At 40.7% G+C, this 21,926-nt stretch overlaps 1 protein-coding gene across 2 annotated transcripts; it reads right to left on the bottom strand.

Moving 5' to 3' along the window:
* Positions 1-7,129: 7,129 nt before the first annotated feature.
* LOC133831001 (small ribosomal subunit protein eS7-like) lies at positions 7,130-9,633 on the bottom strand. 2 transcript variants are annotated; one of them, XM_062261158.1, is made up of 6 exons: positions 9,504-9,633; positions 8,651-8,735; positions 8,501-8,574; positions 8,273-8,396; positions 7,648-7,830; positions 7,130-7,469 (listed from the first exon to the last, which is right to left on the bottom strand). In XM_062261158.1, exons 2-6 carry the CDS (start codon positions 8,723-8,725, stop codon positions 7,350-7,352), a joined length of 576 nt encoding a protein of 191 aa, XP_062117142.1. In that variant the 5' UTR covers positions 8,726-8,735; positions 9,504-9,633; the 3' UTR covers positions 7,130-7,349. The 2 variants fall into 2 exon arrangements, with proteins under 2 accessions (XP_062117142.1, XP_062117141.1); XM_062261157.1 differs by having other exon boundaries at positions 9,499-9,615.
* Positions 9,634-21,926: the final 12,293 nt, after the last annotated feature.

Genomic DNA, 21,926 nt, shown 5'->3' with positions numbered 1-21,926 from the left:
AAGGGTCGCAACCCTTCCCGTTAGGCATTGCATTTCCTTCTTGTTCTTGGGTGGGCTCTTTTCTGTCAGGGCCTTTATCTTATCAGGATTAGCCTCGATGCCTCTAGAGTTGACCATGAAGCCGAGGAATTTCCCTGAGGATACACCGAAAGTGCACTTGATGGGATTCAACTTCATTCGATACTTCCTGAGTGTGTCAAACATCTTACCTAGGTCCTTGTTGAGTTCTGCGGCATTCTTGGTTTTCACCAGCATATCGTCAACATATACCTCCATGTTTCTCCCTATCTGGTTGGCGAACATCTTATTGACCAACCTTTGATAGGTGGCACCCGCGTTCTTCAACCCGAAGGGCATCACCTTATAGCAGTAGAGACCTTTATCCGTTATAAATGACGTATGCTCTTCATCAGCTGGGTTCATAGGAATCTGGTTGTATCCAGAGTAGGCATCCATGAAGCTAAGTAATTCATGCCCTGCTGTCGCATCCACCAACTGATCTATTCTCGGGAGCGGGAAACTATCCTTAGGACAAGCTTTATTCAGGTTTGAAAAGTCGACACAAGTCCTCCATTTTCCATTCGGTTTTGGGACTAGTACTGGATTCGACACCCATATAGGGTAAAATGACTCGCGGATAAACCCATTGGTCTTCAGCTTGTCAACCTCTTCCTTTAAGGCTGCGTACCTCTCTGGGTCCAGCGCCCGCCTCTTCTGCCTAACGGGCCTCGCTTCAGGGGAGATATTCAAATGGTGGCACATAACACTGGGATCTATACCCACCATATCTTCGTGACTCCACGCGAATACATCCAGATTATCCTTCAAAAACCTTATCAACTCCTCCTTCACGTCGCTCTGCAGGCCTTTTCCTACCTTCAGTTTTCTCAACAGTTCCTCCACTACTATAACCTCCTCTACTTCCTCCACAGGTTCTGCTCCTGACTCCTCCACGGTTCGGGGGTCTAGCTCCTGTGGGCTCCCCATGGGCACACGCAGCGCCTCGTGTATCACCATGGCCATTGGTTCCTGTGGTTTCACAGACGTGCGGAGGGAGGTGTTGTAACACTCCTTCGCTTCTCTCTGTTCCCCTTTCATACTAGCTACTCCTCCTGGAGTTGGGAACTTGACAACCAAGTGATATATAGAAGTTATGGCTTTCAATTCTCTTAGGGATGGTCTCCCTAATACCGCATTGAAAGCTGAAACACAATCTACCACGACGAAGTTAGCCATGACTGTAGTCTGTCGGGGTTGCTCCCCCATGGTGAGTGCCAACTCAATCATCCTTAGGGGTCACACCAAGTCCCCCGTGAATCCATATAGGGAATATTGGTAGGGCTTCAGGTGACGAATGCCTAGTCCCATCTTTTCCAAGGCAGGGCGATACAGGATATCCATTGAGTTTCCATTGTCCACCAGGACCCGATGCACACGCATATTGGCCAACTGAACTATCAACACCAGTGGGTCGCTATGGGGAAAATGCACGCCCCGCGCATCCTCCTCTATGAATGTGATCGATTCATTTTCTCCCTTGAAGCTTTTTAGGGGTCGTTGCTCCAAACTCATGACACAGGGTGGCAGACTTCGCCTGGCTTCCCTAGCATACCTATCTCGTCCCTTTCGAGAATCTCCCCCAAACCCTGGACCTCTGAAAATGGTTCGAACTTCCCCCTGTATCTCTGGGGCTCGTCCTTGCACCTGGGGTATCGCAGGCTCGTCCTCCGGCTTAGGCCTTTCTCTCCTGACATATCGGCCTAGGTGCCCCCTGCAAATGAGCTCCTCAATTTCTTCCTTCAAATGGATGCGCTCTGTTGTGGTGTGACTGATATCCTTGTGGTACTGGCAGTATCTACTAGGATCCCTTTTGGACCGGTCCTTTCTCATCGGTGGGGGCTTCTTGAAGGGAACTCGATCTTCGTTGGTGAGGTAGATATGCTCCCTGGTATCTGTAAGGTTCGTATAGAAAGTGTAAGCCATCTCCCTATGACCGCTCCCCCGTTTGTTCTTTCTCTGTTGATCATCCCTCGACCCTTCATACGCCCTTTTCTTCTTCGCTCCATTCGACCCTTCATTAGCTGAGGGTTTACGTTGGACTCCTCCTTTCCTTCCTTTAAGTTTGCATGACCATCCTCCACACGAATGTACTTCTGCACCCTCTCGTAGAAGTCATCTAGGTCGGTGACTTCCCTCTTCAGCATATTATCCCACAATTTGCTTCCCGGGCGCACTCCAGCTGTAATGGCCATTTTTAACTCCCGGCGAGTCAGGCTCCCCACTTTAGCGGCCTCCATGTTGAACCTGTGAATGTAGCTCTCCTTTTCTCCTTGTTTCACATTGGCAAGGCTAGTGCCTGGCATCGTGTGGTCCCGCACGGCGTGGTGCTGTTGGAGGAATTCATCAGAAAACTGTTGCCAGGACCTGATGGACCCTGGCCTAAGTCTTTTGAACCATTTGTATGCGGGTCCTTTCAATGTGACAGCAAAGCAGTGGCATCTGGCTCCACTACTAATTCCCCTCAGTTTCATCAGATCGTTAAATGCATCTAGATGGTACTTGGGATCTGTGTTTCCTTCGTAGGGGTTCATATGGGGCTCCTTAAAATTGGTAGGGAGCCGAATGGCTTGGATCTCCCTAACGAAGGGTGACTCATGGTCGAACTCTTCCTCAAAAGCTTGACCTCCAGAGGTGGTGACGATCTTGCTTCGCAGGCTCCTCATTTCTGTGTCCAGGTCCTGCCTCCTCTTGCTTAGGGAGTCCCTTAAAGCGGACGGGTTAAGATTCCCCTTTCCTTTGCCCTCCCGAGGCGCTATAGGGGGCATGGTACTTTTACCCGCCCTCTTCTTGTTGAGCTCCTCCCGTAAATCTGAGGGTGCTCTCTTTGAGGTGACCTCGTCATCGTTGCGAGGGGCAGCATTGGTCTTCGGCTCTGGTTTCTGGGCCTGCTTCCGTGGTTCAGGATGTTCTCATTGCTTCGTTCGGGGGGTGTTAGTAGTGGAGTGTCGAGTCCTCCCATCGTCTACCGGAACGGTGGTCTCTGCCCCCTCCTGACCTTTCTCTTTTCTCTTGGGCAGGGTCACGCTTGACTTACCTTGCAATAGGCCATTCAGCACCTCTTGCATATTCTCCAGGGTGGTCTCCAACCTTTGGTTCTTACGGTGCAGCTCACATATTTCCTCTTCATAGAACCAAGATTTAGAACTCGAGCTCACGGAATGGACCCGGGGATGCTTATCATGTCTACGCGTCGAGGGGCCCGGGTCCTGCCGACCGGATTTCGGTACTTGTGGTGGTTTAGGGAGTGGGAACTCGTTGGCATTCCCTGGTGGTGTGGTGGTTGCCCTTGGAGGATTCTCACCGGGCGGGATGGCCGGTGATGAGACCTCCCTATCACCCTCGTGAACCTCAGGGTCCCTTGGGGGCTCCACATCTCTGGGTGGAGGAGGATCCTTCATGGAGGCCTTCAGCTGAATTCCGTTAAGGTGGACTTCCACCTCTCGTGGCTCCCTGAGTTGCTTTGAACGTCTCGGCATTTCTTCTTGCTGGGAGTAATGGTAAAACAGTAGCTTGGTACTTAGCTTCCCACAGACGGCGCCAAACTGTTGACGGTGAGAACTCGTCAACTAAGTTAAGTTAGAAAAATTGCAACGTAGAGATTATCAAAAGAAAAGCTTTAGAAATCTAAGTAGGAACTCCAAGAATAATTGCAGAAGAAAAATGGTGAAATCAGTTTGTATTGATTATGGTGCAATGCTACAGTATTTTTTCCAACCCCTTTCAATGTTGAAGAGGGGTTCCCTTTATAGGGGGCTCTTATGGCCCCTGATACATTGTGGTCCAGGGGACCAGATTGTACACAAGTACACTATCAGGAGAGTGGTATCAGATGTAGTGGTGTTGGCTCTAGTACATGGTCAGAGCTTGTGGGAACACCTCAGCTTTTGTACTCGATGATGCCTCCACTACTTGCCTTGTACGGGTGTCAGAGATGGGCTGGTGAGGATCACAACAGGTACCTCATTTGTACGACCACTACCTGTCTAGCACGAATATTATGTCCGTACTCTGACTCCTTCTGACTTTGCATGAATCACTATGAGGCTCCCCCACTTCGTTCTTAAGGGTGCGTTAAAGATGTCCTTGATCTTACCTCATGTTAGACCCACAGTAAGAGTGGTGTCCCGTCACCAGCACCTATCTCAAAGGGAGAGACTAGGCCCCTCCAACGAGGCCCACTATGTAGGCAACCCCTAGTGGCACGGATATGACGTGCTGAGGTGGGGGCGTCTCTCGCGAGGCCCCTGGCGCGGCCAGTGCGTGGGCGAGGCCTCGGTCTCGCAAGGCCCCAGGCGCGGCTGGTGTGCGGGCGAGGCGACGGTCTCGCGAGCCCCTGGCGCGGCTAGTGCGCGGGCGAGGCGAGGGGTGAGGTAATGGCCCGCGGCGAGATAACCTCGCTGAGGTACGAGGCGAGGTGGCCTCACGGAGGCAAGAGGCAAGACAGCCTCGCTGAGGCGCGAGGCGAAGCGCGAGGCGAAGCGCGACATAGCTGGGTGCGCATGCGCGAGACAGGGGGTCTCGCGAGGCTTGTGCCGTGACTCCACGCGGGTGCGATTATTGAGAATAGCGGGAATTGGAGAGCGTTAATTATGATTAACGAGATAGGTGGAAAATACCAATTTTGCCCTTGGGAGCCCTTAGAAACCTTAAATTGACCTAGGGGTATAATGGTCATTTCACCCCTAGGATAGATATAACCATTTTTGAGCTGAAAGAAAAGAGGAAAACAGAGTATACTTGAAGCTTCTCCCGTACCTATCTTCCCTTCAGTTTTCTTTGTGATTTTTGAACCATTCTTGAGGATTCAAGCTTGGGAAGTAAGCCTTGGGAGTTTGGGAGTGTGTTCCTCCATTGAAGAGCATCATAAACTGAGCTTTGGGTAAGTTTCTAACCATTGGAATCCCTGGTTTGCCCTGTTTTAGTTCTGTTTTACAGTTGTGATTTCTAGGTTGAGATCTTGGTTTTGTTGGGAGTTTTGGCTAGGGTTCTTATGCTTGTGATGTTTGGGGTATGTTAGGATGGTTTTTGGGTTCATTTGGCATCAAAAATGGGATTTGGAAGCATTGGAAATAGGTTGGGATCGAAGGAGATGAAGAAGGAGGTTTCAGGGGGCATCAGGTCTGGAGGTAGCGCTATAGCGCCCACCCTAGGGCGCTACAGCGCTACACAGGGGTCTTTTGGGCGTGTTGGGGGTTCTGAGATTAGCGCTGGGGTGCTAGGGATCAGCACTGTAGCGCTACTCTGTTCCTTCAAAGTCTCGTTTTGAGTATTTTTAAGGGTTTTTGACTTGGGGTTTTAATCCTTAAGGCCCGGGATCGAATCTATTCACCGTGTGGGCATGTTTCGAGGTCCCGAGAGTGGTGCTTAGGTTAAGACCCTATTATTGTGGATTTTCATTAATGGAGGTCATCATTGGTTGTGATTAGGTAACCGCTAAGGAAGCAAAGGTCGATCGTTCTCAGGAGTCGTTCTTATTATTATTTCTAGCTCGAATCAGAGGTAAGAAAACGGCACCCCATATGTGACATGCATGGTTATTCTTGAGGCATGTCGATTGTGTAAATGTGGACATGGATTGATTATCGAATGCTTAGCAAATCTTGCTCACATGTGTATGGCACTGACTTATTAGTCAGAATTGGTAAAGGTGTCAGTATCAACTGTGAAGTTGTGACTCATTAGTCAGGTTCGGCAGTGGTACTGGGCACTGGTCACACGGTGCTGACTCATTAGTCAGGACGGCTTTAGCGTGTTCAACGCAAGCCAACAAAGATTAGATCTAATCGACATCTGCATTGGATGACTCAAAGAGCATTAATGCCGAACCGACCTCAAGTTCGATGAATATTATAAGCGCTTGTGTGTGACTTACCCATCAATCACTCATCTGTTAAGTTAGAGACTTACCCATCAGTCTCTCATCTGTTTAAGGCTAGAGACTTACCCAGCAGCCACTATTTTGTTTAAATTAGTGACTTGCTTGTCAATCACTCCGTATGGTTTACTAGAACCTCAAGTGATATTCACTTATCTGTTTAAGAGCTATAAGCTCTGTGTGATTATAATGATAATCATTTGATAATGTTTGTGTACGATATTGTGTTTTCTTGCTGGGCTTTGGCTCATGGGTGCTATGTGGTGCAGGTAAAGGGAAAGAAAAGCTCACCCAGCTTTGAGTGGAGAGCTTAGGTGGTGATGTGTACATATGCGGCCGCTTGACCACCACGGCCAAGGAGTTCTCAGAGGAACTAGGGGGTTTACCCTATTTTTGCCGCTTAGGTCAGCAGAGTATGTAATTTTGAAACAGTAATGACCTTTTTGAGTTGTAAATAAATTATAAATGTTCTTGTGGGCCCATGAATAGTTTTATGTATTAAATAAAGCATATCCTTTCCTTTTGATGGTTTTTTTCACCTTATCCTGTTAATAACACTTAGAACACGTTTTTAACCAAAGGACTCGAGTAGCAGGTCAAATTTCCGATTCACCGTAACGATTCTAGGGTAACCAGGACATTACAAATCGCACCGGATATTTGCAACATAAATATCTAATATTTTAAATTTGTTACAATTAAATACTTAATTATTTATTTTTAAAGATAAATATATAATTTTTTTCAACAAAAACACATGTAATTTATATATTTTTGTTATTAAAATATGTATATTTTAAATTTGTGTTAATTTAAAATATATTTTCAATTTGTTTTTCTAATTTAAAATATTTTTAAAAAATAGATAAATATGACAAAATCCAATTACTGACAAATATCGCTTATTCAATATGTTAACACTTACAACATATTCAATATGTTAACACTTACAACAGACACAGGCTTAATCAAGATGTTAACACTTACAGACACGATCAAAGTAATATTATTTTTTAACCGAAAAAATAAAAAATTAAGTATTTAACTGTAATAAATGTAAAACATTAAATATTAATGCCACAAAAACCCTTTTTCAATTTACGGGGATAGAAGTCAAATAACAATGAAATTGAAACACGTAACTCATTGTGCCTAGGAAAAAAACCTTTACCAAGAAAGTATAAATACCAATGATAAATAAAAAAAGCTTCATAACGCTGACTTGCATTCCAAAATATCAGAACCCTACGTCAAAAAATAAAATTGACCACTGATCTCGTCCACTAGAACAAAAACAAAGTCCATTGGAAAACTTTCACTACTAACTCCAAATCAAAATTTTGAAGCGTACGCCCACTAAAATGTAGTTCTTTTAGATAGGGAGAATATCTTAAAGTTCCATCACATAAGGATTCTATGCCTCAGTTACTGGATACTCAAACACAACATCCTTTCCTGAAAGCTTTCGGTAAACTGCAGTGAAACTCTCCAGTTTGTACTCAGTATTGTTCCGTTCCTTAGGATCCAAGAAAACCTAAGCATATGATAAAAATATTCATTAGGAAATAATCAACAAAAAGTTAATCTGTCTAAAGAAACTTAAACAAGTGCATTATATAGAGGGCAACTTATTCTTTAACTTCTATCTAACATTCACCACAATATGCTATGTACAAGTTTTTCTCCCACATCTGCATGCTAGAATAGCTTACCTTCATTATCTTAGATCCATCAACTCGGTATCGGATTCGCTTTCCAATAATCTCAGCAGGCAATACAACATCCTCCAGCATTGCCTCATGCACAGCAGTGAGGGTGCGGGTACGGGGCCTCTGAGCTGCAGAACCTTTCTTTGGTGGCCGCACTATCCTCCTCGTGGCAGTAAAGATAACATCCTGTCATACAAGGGAACAAACATCAATAAATATTAATTGGAAAGAACTTATAACAGAAGTTCACAAATAATTTTGCAATACTAGCAAGCATCACAATCCTGCAGCTAATCTCACAATATAAACAATGGCATACTCTTGCAGTGAAACTGAAGTTCAATGAACACCAGAGGCATAGGGAAAAAATCATAAACATAACATAAACCAACAACAAAAACTAACAGTAAAATGGGTAATTAAAACCAAAGTATACTTTGTTAGGCAGGTAAAATCTATCCACAATGAAAGTAACAAAGGATCCCAAGAGCACAAAACATTTAATGATGACACGTGTAATATATACCTTTCGATGTATTCAGAATAACATGATGCTTTGTACTCGATAGATCAAAAGAAAAATATATCACATATTTACAAGTGAACCAAAAAAATGAACATTAATCACCTTGCCACTAAACTTCTTCTCAAGCTCTCTAACAAGCCTAACATGGATCTTGCGGAAGGCTTTCCTTAATCTATATGGAACATGAATGACAACAGCCTTCCTGCTCCCAGAGACATCAACTTGGCTGCAACAAGGCAACATGTGTTAAGTCATTTAATTGGCAATCATTAGACACAAAAATACTATGGTATCTGCAATTCAAGCATCCATATAAAATAAGACTCTTACACAGCGGAATTTATGTATAGATCCTTCAGGTCACTTTTCAGCTCCTGATTTGTGTTCTCCAAATCAAAAATTGCCTTCACAAAAACATATAAAGATATCAATAACTAATGACATTGGGTGGGGAGCACAACAAACATCCAGTTTACACACCTGTGCTACTGACTCCTCAAATTCAGTTGGCTCAGCATCCTTATCCTTGTGAATCTTCTTCTTTGTCGAATACATCTTGTTAAACCTGTATACACACCAACACACAAATGAGTTAATTAAACCATATGAAATCCATAAATTAACATCAATTTCACAACCCAATAGCTCCACATTTCAAGGATAAACATAAATGATGAAGTTGGAAACTTGAAATAATACATGCATAAAAAAAATTTCCTCTTGCACTACTCCAGAATAAAATTGCAATTTCCTCCTAACTGGAATTCCAGAAGTAAAAAAAGAAGAGGATATAATTTAAAACTACATGACCGAAAGACAATTAATTATAGCAATCGTAGAACAAAATGAAATATTAGAAAAGATAAAACTAACTGTTTTTCACTAAATAAATTATTGGAAAATGTCAAGTCACAATAATCATCCGCTAAATTAAGATTGAAAATCGAAAGCGCGCAACTAAATCTTTATACAAAAACCCATTTTCAAGTATAATACAATAAGCTTATTGCATTGTCAAACACAAACAAAAGAAAACCCTAGGATTTCATAAATTACATATAAAAAAATTGCTTTTTTTCATCAAGAGTAATCCAACAAATAAATTGGAGAACATTTGAGTTTATATTTCTCAAAACTAAAATAAAAACCCTAAACTTCTTCCAAGTCGAATCAAACAAGTAAAAGAACGTAAAAGTTTGCACCTGACAGTAAGGTATCTAAAATTTGTTAGGCTTCCCGGGAAAACAAAATGGAAAATATAAAAAGTATCCTAGATAAAAAAATGATAATTAAGAGAAGCTGTGTGTGAAGGAGAAATGAAGTCTGACCTTACCTGAACCAGATCCGACCCGGCTGGCAAATGTGGTGGTGAGACTGAGTGAGAGTGAAAACCTAGAATCGGCTTTGGTAGATGAGAGAAACCTTAGGGTTTGGAATAAAACTGCTTAAAAGGATAAAATGAACGGCTCAGATTCGGGGATCAACCTATATAGATGTATCGAATCTTAGCCGCACGTTTAAAATGATCCGACGATTTTAGGAGACCGTGGCAAATAATATATTAGAACAGATGTATTTTTCTAATTAAAAATAAAGATAGTATTTTCCTATTTACATAAAATATTAGAGAAGAATATTTAGGGAAAATTACATTACTTAATACAAAATAAATAAAATTATCACACTTTTATAGCAATTTTTTTAATTTATAGACTTTAGTAAATTTACTGTTATAATTAATTTTTTTTTTTGAAGGAATTTGTTATATTTATATACAAATTTTGTTTTTTTTAACACTTATGCCCTATTTAAATTTGAAGGTCAATAAAATTTAGAGATTTTTTCATTAATACATAAATATAAAAGTTAGAATTCATTTATACAGACTTTTAATAATTGATGCAAAACTATATAAAATAAAGTTATTAATTCTAAGTATACGGTTTCTTCTTAAATACTGATATTGTTGACAACTGTGTATCAATTAAAAAATTGGGATACTTTCATTAATATCTTTATCAAATAATTTTATTTTATTTATACGGTAATTAAAGATTCATTTTATAAATATATAACTTAAAGTTTTTTTTTCTAAAATTATGGTTTGCACTAGACAATTCATCAGAAAAAACTACAATGTCAAGCCACAAAGAATCTCATTAGTCTTTCACCATTCATTAAATAATATACATGTAAATACTCTCTCTTTCTCTCCATTAAGAAACTTCATGACATACATATCAGATCTCATCATCATGTATATCTATATATATAATATATATTTATATGATTCACATATAGTTTTTGGTACTGTGTGCTACAACTACGTGAATCATTCCAGATTTATTTGACATTAGTATTCAAATATAAGCTTAAATTTATGCAAACATCATTTTGTTGTAATTTAGTATATCTTGAATATTATTTCATCTAGTTAGATAACATATTAAAAATATAAAACCATAAAATAATAAACATTAGCTAATATTATTTTACATTGCTTTAGTTGCAAATAAGATTTTTTATATTGTGTTAGTTTTATATTACGTTGCTTAAAATTTGTATGAGTTTTTTTTAGTTGTTGGACTAGCCATGTGTTGCTTTAGGTTGCATGTGGTTGCATTCGTAATTCATTTGGATAGCTCACATAAGGAGTTGCAGCGGGTTGCACTGGGACTAGCCATGTGTTGCTTTAGGTTGCATGTGGTTGCATTCGTAATTCATTTGGATAACTCACATTAGAAGTTGCAGTGGGTTGCACTTGAACTAGTCATGTGTTGCTTTAGGTTGCATACGGTTGCATTCGTAATTCATATGGATAACTCACATTAGGAGTTGCAGTGAGTTGCACTTGGACTAGCCATGTGTTGCTTTAGGTTGCATGTGGTTGCATTCATAATTCATTTGGATAACTCACATTAGGAGTTGCAGCAGGTTGCACTGGGACTAGCCATGTGTTGCTTTATGTTGCATGTGGTTGCATTCGTAATTCATTTGGATAACTCACATTAGGAGTTGTAGTGGGTTGCACTTGGACTAGCCATGTGTTGCTTTAGGTTGCATGTGGTTTCATTCGTAATTCATTTGGATAACTCACATTAGGAGTTGCAGCGGGTTGCACTGGGACTAGCCATGTATTGCTTTAGGTTGCATGTGGTTGCATTCGTAATTCATTTGGATAACTCACATTAGAAGTTGCAGTGGGTTGCACTTTGACTGGCCATGTGTTGCTTTAGGTTGCATATGGTTGCATTCGTAATTCATATGGATAACTCACATTAGGAGTTGCAATGGATTGCACTTGGACTAGCCATGTGTTGCTTTATGTAGCACCCTAAGTTGCTAATAAGGTTTAAGACCTTGATTAGCGTGCCTGGAGGGCAATAAGTGAATTAATATCATAATATGTGAATTTAAATAAATATGTGATTAGAATGCATGTTTAGGTGGTATAAATATGCATGCGAGCTCTGTTTGCATGACAGGGGTAAATTGGTAATTTTAGCCCGTTAAGGGCATAAATGCGATAATTATATTGTGTGATTTGTACCACGTGGGTGAGGTGATATCAGTGTGATGCACGTACCGAGACGGTCCTAAGGAGCTATTTAGTTTAAAAGTCACAACGGGATTAACTACCCGGCTCGGGAAGAGCCTAGGGGTATTTTGGGGATTTTGCAATTGGGTTCTTGTGAGTTAGTAGTAACTGGTAATTTGGTAACTTGTGTAACTGCTGAGAGTAACAAGTTTGGTTAAAAGAAGTGGTAGAATTGTAAGGAAGTAGGAATGACAAAAAGGGCCTTAAGGTTTAGTTGGAATGGGAAATAGATGGAAGGGTAAAATGGTCATTAGGCAAGGATTTGGATTACTTCAGCTGAAGGAGAAGGGAATACGTATTACACTTGGTTATATTTTGGTTTATGCTGAATTTGGAAGAAAGAGCTAGAAAGAAAGGGGAAGTGAAGAAGGGGCTGAACTTGTGACCTAGGAGGAGATTCAAAGGAGTTTAAGGCAACCAAAACCAGATTTAAGCTAGGATTGCTCAAAGGTAAGAATTGTGCTCTGTTTATGTTGAATTTAAGTCTGAATTTTCAGAGATTGAGTGAGAAAACCTAAAGGGAATATGGCTGGTTTTACTTGGAAAATTCAATTAGGATAATCAAGAGGAAGGAGGTTGGGAGCTGGAATTGGGAGGAGTTCAAGCTGAGTTTGATTGAGGTAAAAATCTTTAGCATGTTTAATTTTCGTAATTGGTGTGGTTTAAGATTCTAGAGGCATGATTTATAGTTTTCAAGTTCTGGTTTAAGTCTTGGAAGCCATGGTTTAAGTTTTAGGAATTTGAAACTCAAGATGGGGTCTTGGGTGTGTTTGCGTGATTGGGGTTGTTTATGATGTTTATAGGTTGTTAAAGGGTTCATTTGGGGTTTTGAAATGATTTTGGGACTTAGGTATTTGATTGGAATGGTTTTAGCTCGGGAAAAACGCAAGGAAAAACCCAAATTTCTGGGTTCGCGAAGGAGTGTCGCGGCTCTGTTCTTGGGCGCCGCGGCGCGAGGCTGTTTCTGGGCAGGGGAGGCTTTCTGACTTGCTGGGCGCCGCGGCGCTAGGCCATTTTCAGAACATGAGATTTTGTAATTTTGAGCCTTTGCTCCGGGGGTTCGGGGAATGTCTTCGATGTATTGTTTTAGGGATTTGGGGGTTCCGAGAGTGTGGGATTGGGCCCGGAAAGTGATTTTGGATTGGTTAGCATTAAAGGGTGTTTTATATGTGTTGTGACTAGGTTTTCGGAGAGGCTCGGGATAGAAGACCGTGCTTGTGATCTTGGTGCATCGGAAGGCTCGGGGTACAGGTAAGAAAACTGTAACACCCATAGAGCGGGCGTGGGCCCATAGTGTTGTTGCAGGGCACGGCCCTAGATTGTATTATTGCTAGGATATAGCTCTAAATGTACCATTATATGTTTGATTGTTGAATGCAAATGCTATATGTGGTTATAGTTGTATGAACGGCAAGGGGCCGAGAACGGCGAAGGTCGGGAACGGCAGTGGGGCCGGGAATACCACTTGGCACATGGAGTGCCTGTGGTTAGGGTGAGACCCCAAAGGATACATGGGATGTCCCTACGGTGAGGACCGAGATCCCGGGCTTTGGTAATCCCTCCGGGACGGCATGGCCGTACTTGTTAAGTCTGAGAGATTATCTGTTTTGTCTGTGGATTGCTTATTGTGTTGATTATATAATATGCATATGTTAAGTGTTGTATGAGTTTTCTTGCTGGGCTTCGGTTCACGGGTGCTCTGTGTTGCAGGTAAGGGCAAAGAGAAAGTCAACCAGCCATGAGTACGGAGAGCGTGGGGGCGGCGCATACATGTTTGGCCTGCCCAACTGCCTGGTTGGGGGTATTTTGTAGGAAAGGCTGTGTAAACCCTAATTTTGGTAGTTAACTACTTGTAAACTTGTTTTGGAGTTATAAATATTTTATAAACTATATTTTGGGATCCCAGATGTAAGACACTTGAAATTTTCAGTGAATTAAGAGATTTTCAAAGATTACAGCCTTAACTTCAGTTTAATCACACTTTTATTCTAAAAATCTCGTTTAGCGAGTGGTTAGCACACTTTAAACTCACTTAGTAATGGCTCTAAGGTAGTAAGGCGTTACAACTTGGTATCAGAGCGAGCCAAGGTTTATTGGTTCTGGAGATTGACAGAACATGTACGCACGCTGCCACTGAAAAGCTCGACTCAGGGTTGATTGGTATGGTTGATTATTATGCTTGAATATGTGCTTGGTTGACCTGTTTGCCTGCTTAGTTTATAAAGAGCATGTTAAGTGAAATAACATATGCATGATGCCAGGGCAAGGCCCGTTGTGTGTTATATGCTATTTGTATTACATTTGGATTGTTGATTTTGGTTGATTGGTGAGAATGGGAGGTGGAATTGGATTTTGTTATCATGCCTGATAAGCGGTGTCACTGATTGTAGGCATATAGTTGTAATGCCTCGGCAATCGTCTAGACTCCGCGGCAATCGGGCCGAGGATGACAATCAGGGTCAGGACCCTCCACCTGCCCCACAGAACTGGCAGCAACTATTGGCCGAAATGGAGGCTAGACTGCAGAGAGCAGAGGAAGAACTCCGTCAAATGAGGCAATAGGCCCCTCCACAGGTCGCAGGGTTGCCAATACAGTAGAATGTGCCGCCAGTGCCGGTTCAGCCTGTGATTGAGAACAGGTGGGAACCCTTGTACGAAAGATTCAGGAAGCATCAACCTTCTACCTTTGAGGGTGGGTCGGACCCACTGCGGGCAAAGTAGTGGATGAACATGATTTCTTTGATCTTGGACTTTATGAGGGTCGAAGGAAGTGAAAGGGTAGCTTGTGCTAGCTACATGCTTAGGGACGATGCCCGCATCTGGTGGGATGTGGTGAGACAGCGGAGGAATGATGCAGTCATGACATGGGAAGAATTTAAGAATGTATTTAATGAGAAATACTACAGCATAGCAGTTCGAGCTGCGAAGGTTGATGAGTTTATCAACCTGACACAGAACAGGTTATCGGTTACTGAGTATGCCCTGAGATTCGACAGACTGGCGAAGTTTGCGCCAGACCTAGTGTCGACAGATGCGGCCAGGAGAGAAAGATTTATACGGGGATTGAATGTGATGATCGCCCGTGATGTGAATATTACATTGGTTCCAGAGATTACTACTTATGCACAAGCGGTGGATAAGGCCCTTACTGCAGAGAGGGCTGAGGATTAGATATGAAAGGACAGCGTTGTTAGGCGCGATGCCAGGAGGACGGTGCCTCCTTTCGTTGGGTCTAGTCAGGGCAGTGGCCCCAGTGAGCAGAAAAGAAGGGTTCCAGATTCATTTACTCCTCCTAGTTCTGATAGGAGGGTGCGGGGTTCTGTTGGTGGCCGCTAGGGCAGTGGTGATAACTGGAGGAGTTTTCCAGTGTGTCCTCGGTGCAGGCGACGACATCAGGGTGAGTGCCGGATTAAGGCATGTGTTTATCTGTGGGAGTGCCAACCATTTGAAGAAAGATTGCCCGCAAATTAAGAAGGAAGAGCCAAAGCAGGGAGACAGTCTCGCTCTCGCCAGGGTATTCGCTTTGACTCAGATTGAGGTGGAGGCTAGTCCCTCAGTTGTGATAGGTCAGATCTCTAGAGCTGGTTCTTTGTATACTGCATTGATTGACTCAGGGGCTACCCACTCATTTGTATCTGCTAGGGTGATAGATCAGCTTTGTAGACCTAGTATTGTGTATGCTAGGAATTTTCAAACTTTGTTGCCAACAGGAGAACTGGTAGTCTCTAGGAGATGGGTTAGAGCATTACCAGTAGAGATAGATGGTAGGGAATTTTTTGTTGATCTAGTTGAATTAGATATGGATGATTTTGATATGATATTAGGGATGGATTGGTTAACGAGATATGGAGGAACGATTGATTGCAAGCGGCATATGGTGACTTTTGAACCAGAATGTGAGGTGCCTTTCGTATTTGTGGGGACGGTGAATGGACCACGAGTGCCTATGATTTCAGCACTGAAGGCTAGGGACCTAATGCAGGAAGGCTGCATAGGATTCCTAGCGAGTGTTGTAGATACTTCTTGTTGGTTTTTATTGATCAAATCAGAGATTATGCGCAGCGGAACAACAATCAAATTGTCAGATTAATCCCATAAGATTTCTAGATCTACTTCTTCACACTCATATATATATTGAATCAAGTACAAGAATAGAAAAATTACCTCAGGTTCTTCCTTGTTGCTATCTTTTCGTATGGTTGAATCCTTGAGATCTCACACCAAGATCTTCCAAAATGTTCTCAGTCACACAAAGAACGAGTGTGGGCTCGCTATACAAATAATATGCAATAACTATTTATCAGATGTTCTCAACACATGAGATCTGATAAAATTTGGACCTAGGTTTTGTGAAGAACAATAACCTTTGTTTTTGTCACTGTTCTCTTTTCTCTGAGAGAATCCTAGATATTTTTCTATCCCTGAAAAATTACGTTCTGTGAAAACTGATATCCAATATTCAATAATATCCAATATATTAAAATATTTGTTATTTTTAAACAAATTCAAAATAACTTATCAGTTATCGATTTTTGTTTAAATAATAATATTTTAATCATATTAAAATATCTCATTATTTATTTAATATTTAAATAACTAAAATTGTGGAATCAAGAGACTAAGTCCATCTCTTATGCGTGTAGCACAGTGCCTGTGCACTGTGCCACACGTGAACCACATGCCTGTGCAGGCATGTGATTTTTCCTAACTTTTATTATTATTTAAATACCAAAAATCCCAAAAATAAATTAATTCAAAATTAATTATATTTTTGTTAAATCAAATAATTAATTAATTACACATAATTAAACAATAAATATGTTTGATACATAGAAAAATATTTTACTTATCACATAAGTCATTTTTGCCCATTTTTTGTATTTGCCTTTGACAGTGATTGTTTGAGCCATTTCGGAGACCATGGACCTATAACATTAAACTCCAATAAATTGAAACTAAATAATTAAACTCTTTAATTATAATAGTTCATTTATTAATTATGATATTACTTCACTATAAATTCAGAATTGCACTCTTTATGTTCTAGATATACTTTTACAGAAATCTTTTTCTTAAGTCGTCCATTGATATAACCATCTTACAATAGTTCAACCCTCTAATTAATTAGTTCATAAATAGAGGGTGTAGCCTACGAGCGTCAACCCTAATTGTTGCTTGACATGTATACTGTTGTTAATTTGATGTATATGATATGCTGAATATCTGGAAACTAGATCATTGGCTATTGACTGATGTCCTAGATTGAATGAATGCTATGGCTTGCTGGGTAATTGATTAATGCCTTGTAAATCATTTGGTTATTCTCTATGAACTATTTGGTTATTAATATTGATTGTGCTATGATATTATGTTTTCTTGTTGGGCCTCGGCTCACTGGTGCTACGTGGTGCAGGTAAAGGCAAGGGTAAGATGAATCGACCATGGGTTGGCGAGCTCTGGGGGTGAGGGGTACATTGTCAGTTGCTCGGCCGTCACGGTCGAGGGTTTGTACAAGGACGGAAACCTAAAACGTGTATTTTGCCATTAGAGTGGCTTGATTACCTATAAGATTTGAAAATTCTATAATCATGTTATTTAAACCCTGATTTGGGATCCCATGTACTAAACATTTATTTTATTGAAAATTACTCGTTTATAGCCAAAATCTGTTAAACCTAACCCGTTTATGTCTCTAGATTCACATTTTTATTTGAATGACTTGATTAGCAAGTCTGCACTATTTCAAACGCACAGTGTAATGGTCTTGGTTATCCAGGGCGTTACAACTTGGTATCAAAGCGTCCTAGGTTTAAAGGTTCCTAAAGATTGGATGGACATGTACACTCACCGCTAAAGACAAGCTCAACTCAGGGTTTTGTAATTGAATATATGAGATTATATGCTTAAGTTCTTGATTGAAATATGAATGTATTATGTTGTATGACTGTAGGGAGCATGAGAAACTGATAGGGCCTAGCCCTTGACTATTGTGTGATGAGATTGAGGCATGCTGATTAGCATTGCTATTGCATGTGGATGAATATTTGGATAATGGTTTGCATACTTATTGTATGTGGTTAACTGCTTGAATTGAATTTATATGTTTTACCTGTTTATTAGCTTGTAAGAAGCATGATAGAGTGTGAGTATACTTGGTTGTAATAAAATTTGGTAGCTAAATGCATAGTATTGCAAATTAGTGTTTATTATGCTTTATGTGTGCATGATTATTGTGGTTATTTGGACCTGGTTGTGGATTGGTTCGGAGTGTGAACCTCAGGGCTGAGGAGTTTAGTCAGCAGTGGCAGATGAATTCAAATTGTTTGTGTCCAGAATGGTTAAATGGACTTGGCGTTGTATTTTAGGGGGTTGCAGATGATAGTCGGTGTTGGAAACCTCCATCTGCCCCTAGAAGTCACAGCAGGTGTTCGCTAGTATGTGAGTAAGCTGTGGGGTTTAATAGCTGAGACTAGATGGAAGGATAGCAGACTCTTCTGGGGAAGGAGCTACTTTGTATACTTTGACAGTGAGATTACCAGTGTTGGTTTAATATGAGGATACAGACAGATGAGAGTACTATAAAAAAGGCCTAAAAGGCGTTATCCTCTGGTTTGAGGGAAGTTCGGGTTTGCCTAAAAATTGGTCAGTGGATAGGCAAAGCTAATTCCATCCTTGGTTATATGAAGATGAGAGGTAAAGACTAAGGGGTTGTACTAGGTATTTGTGGTAGAAGGATGCCTGGAAATGGTACTCGGACCGAGATATTGGCATGATGGGTTGGAAAGAACACGATGGTGATTTGATAAAAGAGGTTATAAAGACATAGTTTGAGTTGCGGAGACTAATAGGCTTATAAGCTTGATTTGGAATGATAAGGTAACAACAGTGAATGTCAATGAGTTTTGTGAGTTGGGTAATTCATTTTGGGAAATTGATGCAGGCGAATGTAGCTGGAAATGATGACCCATTTAAGGCTTAAACTCTGGAATGGTCTAGGGCGTCAGGGCCGCCCCAATGTATGAGATCTTCATCTGTATTTAGGTAGCAGAGAGGACCATGTTATTTGAGATATATGGAATGAAGTATAGGGTGTGAATGTCGTAGGGCAAGGGATGTAAATGACAGTATTTCCATTGGTGGAATTTAGTAAGGACAGATTCTCGGTAATTGAAGTAGAAGAACCCGGACAGTGATATGGCTCCTGGTTTTGACAGGAAGGGGGTCTGATTTGTAAGATAGCCGTTAGGACAGTGATGGGAACTAGTAAGATCAATTAGTATGCACCAGAGGCAGGGGACGCCACCTGGGAAGATGTCGGGTGGGGGCACGCCTTGTACATGGAATGATTTGATATGTTAAGATGGATTGCCAATGATTAGGGAATGGAAGACTGGAATGCCTTGTTACGTTCAAAGCCCAAGGCTAGTTCCTCGGAGACGATCAGTTGACTGGATAGTTCACATTTTTGGTTATATAACAAGCTGGAAGAGTTTAGTGTTGAGAATGTCTCAAGAAAGATTCAGACAAAGAGAAGATGCCTCAAGGGTACTGTGCGAGGAGTTGAGGGTATTAGTATTTGTTGAGGAGGAATTAGAAACTTCTGGAAGAGAAATTGGAATATAAGTAATAAAGAGGTTCGTAGTGAGAGCAATAGAGCTCGTCATATGGGAACCTTGATATGATTCAAAGTGAGAATCAATTTGTTAAGAGACAACCATGGATTGTAGGGGATATCACTTGGGAATGTTAACTGGACTGAATGGAAATTAAGCTAATCAGTAGGAATTCAGATTGGTATACAACGAAAGATTGGGTACGCTTCAGGATCAGGCTACAGGTAGGTTCGATATCCGGGACATTATGGAAGATGGTAATGGTTTGACAGAAAGAATTACTGAAGCAGTTGAAGAAGTTTGACCTCGAGGTGGATCAGACAAAGCATCATATTGTGGGAATTGTTGGCATCGTCTGTTAAGGATGAAGAGTTTAAATGCCCGGTTACAAGACAGGACAATGTCTTCAGGAATTGATCCACGATCTGGTTATTACCAGCTGAGGATTAAGGAAAGAGACATTTCAGGAATTACTACTTATACCAAGTAGGGTATGATGAATTGGTAACAAATATTCTTAATTGATTCAAGCTTTAGAAACACAGGTAAAGCTCCATGAAGTGTCAGTTGATCTCATCAGGGGTGTTCAAGACAATGCTACAAGAAGAGAAGGGGACAGGTATGAAGAGATTTAATCTGAAACCTTAGAGAAGCTACTGAAGAACGTCCGAAGGATAGGGAGCACAATGAGGCCGGTAACTGCGTCATCTACTACGTAAGTATCTTCGCAGGTTGCTACACCAGAGATTAGAAGAACAGTAAAACTTGAAGTTAGACTGAATGGATAGTGTCATATTAGAAGTTCAGAAGATAGAGTGAGAATTGATTAGCACTTGGTGATGTAGGAATATGCATGTTATGGAGGAATACAGAGGGATGACAAGAGGGACCCAATTTTGATAAGATGTGAAACTATGAGTGGTACATCACAGGTTGAGACGCGCTAGGCACAGACTGATGAGAGAATGGTTTGAGCCTCACCGGAGGTGAAAGAATGGGAACATGGCTGACATACATGGAACATTAAGTTGGCTGTGTATGCATAGCGTAAGAAATCCTCGACTGGGCGAGGAGGGAATTTAATTGGAGGCAGATCTCTTACGTGGGAGGTGTGTATCAGTTAAACGGAATTCCACGGATTACAGTGGAATGGACAAGGTAGCGATTGAGATTGGTATAGCATCAGTGAGTGGTGATGAACGGATATATATTCCTTTGGACAATGGAATCCAGAGTGATGATCTTGTGGAGACGGGGAAGGCCTATTGGTGCAATATGAGTTAAGGTATAAGGATCAAATGAGTGGTCCGATGGGAGTTTTGCGTGGAGATGAGAATTCGTTTATAGCCAAAATCTGTTAAACCTAACTTGTTTATGTCTCTAGATTCACATTTTTATTTAAATGACTTGATTAGCAAGTCTCGCACTATTTCAAACACACAGTGTAACGGTCTTGGTTATCCAGGGCGTTACAATTTACTTATGTGTTATTTGAACCTCCTTACTGGGCTTTTAGCTCACCCCCTTACTTTCCCTTCCAAGTAGCAAATAGGTTTCTCTATGGCACGCGTGGTGATGTGGGAAGTTCTATCGTCATGGTGTGTATGGCGTGGGGCCATCCTATGGACGAGAAACAATAAGTTTAAATGCCATTTTTTTTTATAAAATAATGTTATGTTTATTTTAACATTCTAAACTTATCAGTGGGACTTGAACATTGGTTATTTTTAAGAACTTTGCATGAAAACTATTATTTTTCTTTTAAAACTATGGGGCCCAACTTGCATGTTTTAGCAAGGCCCCACTGGGATTTTATAATAAGTGGCTTTTCTCCTATAAATTCTTGATAATGCGAATGTTTTATAAAGAACTAGATTAGGGCGTTTTACAGTAAACTAATATTAATTACTGAAATGAGATATCTATCATTTAGCACCTTAAACCAAACTAAAAGGAAACCATCGTTTCACTTCTTCATCAGATACTATAGATGTTCATATCTATAATTAACACTCCCACTCAATTATACTACCGAGTACCCAAGATGTAATTATGGGCTAGTTCGTAGGGTAAGAAGGTAACGAACAAGTCAAAGAACTAAAATAATATAATCAGTTAGAATACTAACCACTCAGAATTGAGATTGAATTGACCTATGGTCAACTATATGATATGAATAGAATAGATAATAACAGTATGTTTACTTATCCTATCTACTGTCAATATCGGTCCAGTCCAATGTAACAAATACATCCGATCTTATCTACTTTGCTAATGTTCTGAAAAGAACATAACACTACAATGTGTGAGTAGATCATATCGTAGATTGGCAAGTCAGTGTAAATCCTGAGCACTGACTAATCTTAGGACTAACTTATATTTGAACATATAATCATATTTATTTTTCACTATGATTACGTCACTATAAATATGATTAGCTATATACTTGGGATTTAATAGAAGTTTATATTAAACAAATAATCATGAAAATAAAACATGTGAGCAAAGTAATTGACCAAGTCAAAAAATGATTTCTATTCTTTTA

The sequence above is a fragment of the Humulus lupulus genome, chromosome 4 (genome assembly GCF_963169125.1).
Source record: "Humulus lupulus chromosome 4, drHumLupu1.1, whole genome shotgun sequence".
Lineage (NCBI taxonomy): Eukaryota > Viridiplantae > Streptophyta > Magnoliopsida > Rosales > Cannabaceae > Humulus > Humulus lupulus.
Note: the sequence above shows the minus strand (reverse complement) of the source record. Positions and strands in the feature narration are given on the sequence as shown.

Bases quoted from the DNA above. Each gene is read 5' to 3' on its own strand.
- LOC133831001 (XM_062261158.1), bottom strand. From the start codon at position 8,725: ATGTATTCGACAAAGAAGAAGATTCACAAGGATAAGGATGCTGAGCCA. The intron at 7,831-8,272 runs GTGATTAATGTT...CTTGTATGACAG, and splicing joins AGAAGAAGTTTAGTGGCAAG to GATGTTATCTTTACTGCCAC. The intron at 7,470-7,647 runs GTAAGCTATTCT...TCATATGCTTAG, and splicing joins ATGGATCTAAGATAATGAAG to GTTTTCTTGGATCCTAAGGA.